This window comes from Ctenocephalides felis, unplaced genomic scaffold, assembly GCF_003426905.1.
Source record: "Ctenocephalides felis isolate EL2017-DRISC unplaced genomic scaffold, ASM342690v1 CF-g0.4_SCAFFOLD_01604, whole genome shotgun sequence".
Classification (NCBI taxonomy): domain Eukaryota; kingdom Metazoa; phylum Arthropoda; class Insecta; order Siphonaptera; family Pulicidae; genus Ctenocephalides; species Ctenocephalides felis.
Genome location: NW_020537758.1, coordinates 28565194 through 28576330, shown reverse-complemented (window position 1 = coordinate 28576330; position 11137 = coordinate 28565194). Strand labels below are relative to the sequence as shown.

Below are 11137 nucleotides of genomic sequence, written 5' to 3'. Positions count from 1 at the left end.
CACAGCAAATCTCGACCAAACATACCCACACATCAAAATCCTCTGCGTTCTCTATCTACCTTTGCGATATATCTCTGTTCGCGCTACCATCTTCAGCGGTCTCTTCTCTGGCTCATCGGAAAAGTGACGATTGGCTCTCACCTGGTCCGAGTCCGACCCGCCGCCCAGGTGTTCTTTTACCTGCGGGCGTGGCCTGGCCGGAGCAGAACCGCCTCGGACCCGTATCGGCGCATCGTCTCTTTCGAACCTGCAGGTTGCGACATTTGCGGCGTCTCACTCTTCAGCGCGCGGTCGACGGATTGCGGCCGCTCGCACCGAATGTTCATCTCTTGTCGTGTGCACCACTGCCGGTCTAGCAACGACAGACTAGTATGTCATAAGCGGTCAAAACGAAACAAGGTGTCAGAAATTGCATATCGATATCTGTACCTGTGTCTGTATATATGCACATACAGCTAAATGTGTACATTCGCGTAACGAACGCGCCTACAAGAAATTAGCAAAAAAAAAAAATAAAACATTAAAAGAAAAATAGTTTTACAACGTTTTTTGTCCGAACGTTTTTATATCATCGCGAGTTTCGTTTTAGTTGTAGAACTTTTTGTTTTATTTTACACAGTTTTCACGAATCGTTTCGCGGCGAAGGATAAGGCTCGATCTGATTTAATTGACGCAAAACAGTTGAACTGTTACGATATGAAATGTGTGTGATACTGTTCTATTGTGTGACGTTGCGATCGAACGAAGGATCGTCCTTTAGTGAAGAATAGTGATATTTCGAAGAATTTTGGAAAAATTAGATCTGTTTGCGGATACTTTTCTCGGGTGCTTTTCATTTCGGAAACGTCGAACGAAGAGGTCATGCGATTACAGAGTGGGTTCTGGATGTGCTGGTCGACGCTCTGTTGCGCGTTGCTGTGCACGACCGAGGTCAGCGCGAAAGCTCGACAGGGCAGAGGACGAGGCAGTATGTGGTGGTGAGTAGAGCTTTCGTAGAGCCTTTGGCATATTTACTTGTAAGTAGGCAAAATTAAAAAAGATACCGTTCATTACTGTTAATTTATATTGTATATTTTAAACCACACTACACAGTACAAAGATTGAATACATTAAAAATACTTCAAAATTTCAAACACTAGTAATAAATTTATTAAGTGTATTTATATTATATATTTCCCTATTAATTTTAATTTATAAAATAATATTTTATTGCTAATAAATAAAATTAGCAAAATAAAACATTTCTTCATTACAATATTCCCATTTTGTACTTATCAAATATATGGCCTATAATCAAATATAGAGCATTTAAGTTGCATGTCTGCTTTGCGTTCAATATTTTATCATAATTAATATGACTTTGAAAGGATGAAAAGAACAATGCCTAATAAAATAAAACAACCTTCAAGATATCTAGGTACGATAATTACACAATAAATAAACAATATAAATTATTGTTAAAATATATTGCATGATCACGATAAGAATTACGTAAAATACATATCAAGCGATTATTTATTTAATTGCTTATTATGTTATTTTTAAATAAATAACAAAGCAAATAAAAATTTCAACAGAACAATGACATCATATAGGATGTAACTCTGTAGACGAAGCACGTTTTAGCACTCAATTATAAGATTTGAGTTAATTATGTTTAGCAAACAAATAATATTTTTCCTCCTACAATTAATTTAACGCTCATGTCATCGTGTTATTCTATATTAACATGCATGTTTATTAATTGGCTTTTACAGATTAATAAAACATAAAATTGCATACTAAAATATTAGATTAAAATCTAAACGTTTATAATTACATAAATTGCATCGCCATAAAATTTTTAACTTGCGTAAAAGATCAATCATATGTAACATTGTTAACTTCATGACATACTTATGAATATTAATTGCCTTATTAATAATTGATTGACAAATTGCCGCATAATAATAATTGCAGAGTTCACATGAACGATGTGACAATATAATTACTTGATTAAATGACATCAGCGGATTAAGCTAACTCGGAACTCCTTCGTCGATTGAGTGAATTTCAATTATGATTTTAATAGATAGTTATATTTATTTTTTATGTTGAAATTAGCGCTAATAATTGAAATAATTTCCACATAAAAATATTGCGATGCTGCTTTATTTATTTCGCATAAATAATCAATTTTAAACAACTATTTATTTAGCTTTATATTATGAATTTCAGTTCATTTTTATTTTATTTAATCCCTTATATTGATTTGTCTAATTATATATTTTAATTAGTGACATTATTACTAAATCATATAATTTAATATATATAAATAACTATTCTGCAATGTCGATTTAAAAAATGACAACAAATAGTTTTACAAATAATAATTATTGAATATAATTTAATTAACGATTTATCATCACTTCAAATACTGCTGAAAATTGTTTTCATAAAATTATATACTTAAAAATCTAATCATTAAGTTAATGTAAAAAAAACTATATTGATATAATTATATAAAATTAGTTTAATGTAATTATAGATCATAATCACTAAATTATATTTACATCTTAATGATCAGCATATTTACAGATTAATTGATAAATTATTAATCAAACTATAAAATAAATTGAAAAATGATAAAATAATCTTTATTATCGTTGTTAAATCGATTATTGCCTTATTAAATATGCATTATTACCTTGAATAATGCGAAGAAGGTACAAAAAGCGATAATATGGCGATAATCTACTATTAGTATATTTAAAATAAAAATACTTATTACAGTTATAGTTATAAATCAATACCGAATAATAAAGGCATTTTCATCAAAATCTATTATAAAATTAAGTAATTATATAAATGAATTTACCGAACAAGCGATCGTAAAAATCGTAATTTTGTACATTAATTCAATTGCTCTCATTTGTTACTTTTTCCTGTCCAATTTACGATGATCAACAAAAATTTAACCCAAATTATACAATAGTAAAGGTTTTGCCAATTGCCGAATAAACTAAGAAAAATTAGTAATAAGTAAATAATAATTCATATATTAAGAATTTTTTTTAGAAATCAGAAAGAGACTGATATTTATATTTTAACATTCTCTCTTGATTCACTCATAATATTACATAGGCAAATAAAGATTTCAATTAATCGTCGTGACATGTGATTTGAACAAATATTCTAGATCCAATAATGAGAACTTTTTCAATATCGTATCACTGGACTAGATCTAGTCTCAGCTATTTCTGAAATATTTCGATTGTCCGATCAGCTTTGGAATTAAAAAAAGCAGTGAACTGCTAGTCACATTTGTTTAATATATATATTCAATATGTTTATCAACAAATCGATTATCTCAAAACCATTTAAATACCAATATTCATTCATTATAACTCCCATGCTTTCTCTACCATTCACAATCCAAATCTTCCTAATACATAAATAACCTGACAGGAAAATTTCACTAAAACGTCAACGCCATTTGCCACCTAGGTAGATCTAATCAAATAATATATTTAAGCTTTAGTAATATCATAATCAAATTTGAATTATATTCAAAGAACTTGTCAATAAATTATCAATAATAACATCTAGCAACCGGTTCGAACTACTACAAAATACATAAAAACACAAAACTGTACTGATTTATGGTATATGCGCATTCCTATGTTAATAATATATTATTGAGAGATTTTATATGAGTCAACTTAATTATCATATTAAATTAAATGTAGCAAACTAAATAGTTCAATTAGTATTTATATGTAATTTTTCTAGAATTTATGGGTTTTAAAAGCATTTAAAAGAAACAAATACAATATTTCTTTAATGATTACTCTAATTATGAATGTATACTTATGCACATTTAATTTTTAAGTCGTTAAAAATTATATTGCATTTTAGTTGAACAAAAAATTAAAATTAAACCTCAGTTTAGTGATAATTAAATATTATTTCAAACTGCTTTATATTTATTGAATAACAAATTGGAAAGCTGTTCACAATATCTCTACTAATCTGTAATATTTCACTTTAATCTATTTATCTATTTTCTCTTTAATCATTTTATAAATTATTGTGGAATTATGAATGGCATAAAAAATATTATAATGATATAAAATATGAACAATATACTAATTGCTTTTTAGTACCTTTATCGTAATAATCAAAGTAAGGCAATAATAGATTTAATACAGATATTAATTTTTATTCTTTTTTGGATTTGGGTTATTCTAATTCATTGTAATAATGAATAAAATTCATAAAGTAAATATCTCTTCTAAACACTCCGTAATGGTAAATTTGCAGTTGGAACAATATCTGAAATCAATTATTTGTAAACGCAAAGAGTTAATACAGCATAAAATTAAATATGATTTTTCGATAGCTAATTGATTTAACAATGTATCTATATTTGATTAAATTATACTAAATTCTTATGAATTAGAAATCATTTTGTATTGAATACATGAATCCGGTTAAGGATTAATGTAATAACTTAATAACGAAACATATATTTTATTTATATCACCGAGTTCATCGTGAATATTGATAAATACTTAAACAAAGTTACATTCGTCCTGGCTCACATAGCGGGCAAAGAATTAAAAAATAAAATAAAATAAATGAATATAGGGATACATGTCCAGAGCATCGGACTTATCTATTCTAAGAGGTATTTAATGTGGTTTCATTAAGTGACTGGATTTGAATTTCTTGTTTGCGTACATTCGGATCGATTCACAATCACATGGGCATTTGAAGATGAACACTAATGTATTCGTGACCATAATAAAATTGTGTCAATTTAGATTAAAGTCAGTAATAAAATAATCTTTGTTACAAATTTATCACGGGGCGACTCGCTTGTCGCGCGAACGAATAAGATGTAGGTAAGCATATATGTAAATTTAGCAAAAATAAAAGACACAATATAAAAGATTACATGCATACCGGAGACTTCGTTAATATGTGCATATGAAATATTTCACATGGCTAATTGGACATATCGATATTTGTATGTCTTTGTATACATTCTAAAGTATGGAAAAGAGAAAACAAAAGTGGAATGTTCGCATTAGCTGGTTTTATTTTTTAGCTTTATACTATCTATATATAACAACGTAAGAAGTTAAAATGATTTTTATCAACTTCTTATAAATATTCGTACTAATTTATAAACAATGAAATCAATTATTGGAATATATTTGTTAATCTAAAAGTATTACTAATTACGAATATTACCTCTCAAACTAATAGTATAGACAAAACACTATGAAATATTTGTTGAAACAAAAACATTTAAACTGATTATTGTGAGCGAAATGCGTTAGCAGATCTCGTGTTCTTTTTAGACTTTATTATAGAACTATCAAGTATTTTACCATTTTACAATCTTTGTTAAATACTCCATGTTCCTATGGAACTTGCCAACAAATTTTAGTGCACTTTTTTTAAGAAGGGTCTCTAAATGTTAACTAATTTTGAAAATTGTATAACAATAGTTTAACAAATAGTCTAAATTCTAGAAAACTTTGGTCAATTGTGTCATTATTTCGGTCCTAAAATCCAAGTGAAAATATGGTCCTAGTAATGTTATATACGGTTGAGATTTCAAAGTTTAAATAAACAAAAATAATCCACAATAACTGAAAATGATCACAGCCTGACCAAAGCTCTTGGTTGTACTGAAAAGCTCATAACTAACTAATTTACAAACTGCATGAGATTTTTTTTTAAATATTTTTCATAGCTACGATCATTACTATCACACGGTTTTGGCGTGACATTGAATTTACATAAATACTAATACAGTATCATAACAATTATACAAAATGTATATATCCTAATCTGAACTTAAATATTATTATCAATATCAAATGTAATCATATCAAGCATTAAATGTGCAGCTTCATTTTTAGAAAAAGATTCATTTTATTATCATTTAATCGGATATTAATTTTCAATTCCGAAATTAATATGTGTTTAATTTAATTATTCGACTGGATACATAACGATAACGTTTCTGATCTCTCTTCTTAATTCAACGATATTTTAAATCCTCTGTTTTTCTCACGATGTCAGAGCGTCGGTGGCTCATTTGATAAAACAGTCGATAAAAGGTATACCGTTTCATAAGAGCGAAAGAAACGTCCGCGAACGAGACGCAAGCGGCGGAGCGTCTCCTCGGATGTTAAAGACCACGCGGTCATCGATTCGGGTTGCGACCGACTAATTCGGGGAAGCGAAACCTTTAAAAATCCTTTGAAGTAATAGAATGCAAACTCGGATTTTTAATTATTTTTCTAACAAAGTTTTAAATTGCAAAAACAATTTTTTAAAAAAAATTCTCACGCAGATTTTAATTTCAGAAATTTGAACACTTTCAATAATTTCTAGACAAAATTAGTTTCTCAATTCAAAGACTAAATCATTTCTAAAACAGATTTTAATTTCAGAAGCATAAACACTATTAAACATTTTTAGAACAGATTTGAATTTCAGGAATTTGACGACTCAATGTCAGAAGTTTGTGAACAAAACTAAAATGATAAAATTGAAATACACTTTTCATTAATCAGTTATTAAATTTATGGTAGAATTTTGACATCCTTGGGTATTCGTGTAACAAATACACAGTTCTTACATAAAAATGCAATTGTAAAAAAATATACGAGATGAATCTGAAATATGATGTTTAAAAAATAAAGAATGAAGAAAATTAAATAAAAGATGTAATTGGCCAAATGTACATGCTTACTATGCCAAAAAAAATATGTATAATTATGATATTATTATTACAAATACAAATTTGATTAATAATTAGTAATGGCATTTAATAAACTAAAGAAATAAACAACCTAATGATCAATATCACCAGTAATAAATAATAAAAGCGCATTATTCATTTATGGTAAAAAATCATATTCATATTTGAAATCCAATGCATTTATTTAATTTGATATATATTCAAAATTATTATTTTAGTTTTTCAGAGTATAAATTTGCAAAATTAAAAACGCAATTATGTATTTTTACATAACAAATTATATTAAAAATTCTCTGTGTAAAAATATTATTCGATGGTAGAAAATCAATTTATTATCTAATGCATTGAGTTTCTAAACTACGAGTTTATTACCTCTGATCTAAGCAGCACGAATGAGACGCAGGACATTTTACTAATAAACACTGAACATCGAGAACAAATAAAAATGAAAACTGAACCTCGATATCACTTCGAGCTTTGGGACTATCGGAAGCGCTAAAGCTACGGGACATCGAATTCAATAATTCTTGATCCGAGCTCGTTGGACCAAAAAGAATTTCGATTTTATCTTAGGATAGAAAATAATATTAGATCAATTTCTACCATTAAAATTTACAAAAAAAAACTCAATTCAATTTGTGATTGCTGTTTTTATCAATGGGCAATCATGAATTATTTTTAAATGTGAGAAAACTGTAATTCCTAATATTGTCAATACTAATAATACGTATGCATTAATTGCACTGACAAGTCTACATGTCAATTTTCTTAGAAATCTATCGTCACTCCAGAAAATGAAAAGAAATTACTAAAAAATTCCTGAGATCGTCACTTAACTCGCTCTCGGCTTTAACACTTCAAATATTATCCTTTTAATATAACCACAAGTGTAAACGCGCACACACAAGCGCACAAAAGGAATAATATTTGATTTATTTATACATTGTTTAAACATTTCATAGCTCATTTGTTTATTTAAAACAAATAGTCAAAACCTTTTGTGCCTGTCCTTTATTTGCTTTATTATATCGTCTTTAATCTTTTATTTGATCAGCGTTTTTCTTTGTTTTTCAATCGACAGACAGGTGTTGCTGCGTGGGGACATAAATGTATGTCGAAGTTGTAAATTCTACTGATATCATGGAATCGGTATTTAACGATAATTAGTATTGAAATGGAAATTGAGTAACAAGAGCGCGCACCTATGTTTATGATATGATGACTTTTTTACAACGTTTACAATGAATAATTTGTAATCGTCAGTTCTCGATAAAATACATTCAGGAACTGATTATATACACTTGTAAATTGACTCACGATCTTAACAAAAACAATATAATTATGAGTAGTAATAATTGAGCAAAGAACATGAACATGAAAAAGCTGTGGCAACATGACAAGCCATAGTAATAAAGAAGATCAATATAGTTTTTTTTTTAATTTTATAACAAAGTTGTGAAAATTCAAAAGACAGAAATAAGAATAAATTAACAAAAGAAAATCCACCGTAATAATCTGCTAAGTGTTTTTTGCACAGTTTGTATTTAATGACCTTAACAAAGTATCCCAAAAGATGTGATGGTCATCTCATTGGCGTTAAGCTGACAACGCGCCATACAACTTACAACCCGTTCAGTTTTCCTACACGCTGAATCAATATTGAGAGCTGCCATTACTCTCGTCATATAAAGTGGACTTCGGTGTTTTTGTTAAATAAACACACACATAACATATTCATTCTTTATGTTTAAAAACTCGTACACTATTTTAAGATTTCATTCAAGCAGGTATATCGCTCAGAGTCGCGAAACGTCAATATTTATTTACGTATCTTTATCAATATATTTCATAAACCCGGTTTTGACTGCTCATAATTGACTCATTTTTTCATTCTCTGATGTGTTTGTATTTTTAATATATTTGTAAAAATTATGTTGACCACAAACTATTTAAGTGTTATTGCTATCACTATGCAAATTGTTATGTGTTTCGTAACTGAATAATGTTTATTCAACCATCATGCAAATATAACGGCGCAGATGCTCAGTTTCGCGCATTTAGTATGCTAAAATATTAATCAAATACAACTTCTGTTTTAAACAATGAATTGTAAATAACATGTTATAAGTATAATTTAAGTGATACTTGGTAAAATAATAGTAACTTTCTTTTTTAGAAAATTAACGACTCTATAAATAGATTTATAATAGAATTATAAAAAATAAAAAAATATCAATGATATTTTAAATAATTATTTATATACAAAAATAATAAGTCATTATCTAAGCGGATATTTTATTTAATTATTTAAACTCGTAAATAAAATTAAAAATTATAAAATATATAAAAATAATATTTTTAAACGCTCTGTACGTCATTTCTCTGGAAAGATGAAAGTATACACACACATATAAATATATATTTATATATATATATATATATATATATATATCTGCATGTGTGTTTGTATGAATTTATGATTTTCAATAACTAATTGCATTTTTCTCCAGGGGAATTGCGAAAGCTGGCGAACCAAACAATAAAGCTCCTCTGTCGCCCGGAATGATGTACATGGATCCCGCCATCCACGCGACTCTGCGCCGGAAGCAGAGACGCCTGGCGCGGGACAATCCTGGTGTCCTGGTCGCAGTGGCTCAAGGAGCCAGCCTTGCCGTGCAAGAATGTCAACATCAGTTTCGGGACAGACGATGGAATTGTACGACCAGAAATTTTTTAAGGGGCAAAAACTTATTTGGAAAGATCGTAGATAGAGGTGAGTGGGTGAAATTTTACTACAAATATAACGTCCAGCTGCTGTAAAGCTTATTACATTTTAGGTGGTAAATAGCGTCTAAGTGCTAGAAATGATAAATTTATTCATTCATAATACTCAATTAAATTTTTCGAATCTAAATGAATTGGAATATTCAATACAAAAAATTGAATGGTGTCTTATTAATATATCAATAGCGCTGAAGCTATAAATCTTTCACCTAGCAAGCATTTTTGTACCGAGTTTGGTATACATATGTGCAAAATGTTACCCGGATACAAAAGTCAGTTCATTCCCTTCACGATGTCTTTCCATTACATAGGAAATGAAATCGCGCTTTATATCCATTGCTATATAGTAAAGATAAAATAATATTCAGCGCATAAGCTTCATAGCTTTCTAACGGCACGTACATAAAATTTTGTAGTTTATGCAGTTTTGGAGTACAATAAAATCTTTTGTAAACTTCATAAATGTTAGCAGATATATATATATCCGTGATTAAGCGATTTTTTATATAGAAACTATTAAATCATATTACAATCTTACACTAAAAAGGAAATAGAGTTTTGAATAGCTTGATGAATAATACATAAATTCTTGAATAACCTACATAAGGTTTTATTGCGTAGAAAGTAATATTAGCTCATAGTTGAATCTATCACAAATTATTACCTGATGGATTGTAATAAGTAAAAACTTATTGGATAAATAAAAAAAATATTACAAGGTACCTTAAAATTCACACACCCCACATTAATCTTTTAACCGGTACTTTGTGAGAAAGTACATGAAGCTGCCGGTCATCACATTTGATGGTATCAGAGATTATTACACGGAATCATACATGTAATCATGGTATCTCCCGGCGATATCTTTGTTCTTTTCTTCCTCTCGGCATTTATTCGAGCTATGCATTTGCCTGTTCAATCGGATATCGTGTTAAAGAGAAAATAAGAAAGCGCTGGTATTCAAATTATTGTAGTTAAAAAAATTCAAATAAACATATATAATTGAAAAATAGATTACAGAGGAACTAAACACTTTGGATGTCATTCAACAAAAATAAGTTACGATTTGAATCAAAACTATTTCTAGAAAGCTATTTGATAATAATCTTTAAAATTTTCTAATTTGTTCCACAGAACATAAATGGCAATTTTATTTAAAATGAATGGATGAATTGAAACTATTTAATTTTTACTCACAGTTTTTATATAATGAGTAATATCTTCATCAGCCTACATATTGAACAGCATTTTCTCGAACGTTTGTTCTGTAATTGAATATCAGAGACATTGTTCTAACAGGAATATCGCGTGATAGTTGCTTACTTGTTAGTAGTTAGTTAAGTTAAATTGTTCTGCAATCGGTAATAAATTCAAATCGGTTACAAGACACGACAATAGTAAATCACACGTTTCAGAAAATATACTTGAATGCAACAATAATGAATTACGTATAAATCATTAATTGGGCAGATAGAAACAGACACATTAGATGAGAATTATGAACACAACTAATATTTATACAGCTAATTAATTAGTTGTTGCAAATTAGAAAAAAAGTATAATTTTTAGAATAAAATTTATTTATTGCTA

At 28.5% G+C, this 11137-nt stretch overlaps 1 protein-coding gene across 1 annotated transcript in view; it reads left to right on the top strand.

Annotated features, from left to right (window-relative positions):
• The first annotated feature begins 641 nt into the window (after positions 1-641).
• The window catches only part of LOC113372413 (protein Wnt-1), a 50283-nt gene continuing 39787 nt past the window's right edge, over positions 642-11137 (top strand). The window contains exons 1-2 of the mRNA XM_026612739.1: positions 642-977; positions 9274-9536. Of these exons, the coding sequence (XP_026468524.1) occupies positions 862-977; positions 9274-9536 (379 nt within the window). The 5' untranslated portion in view covers positions 642-861. The remainder of the gene's footprint in view (positions 978-9273; positions 9537-11137) is intronic.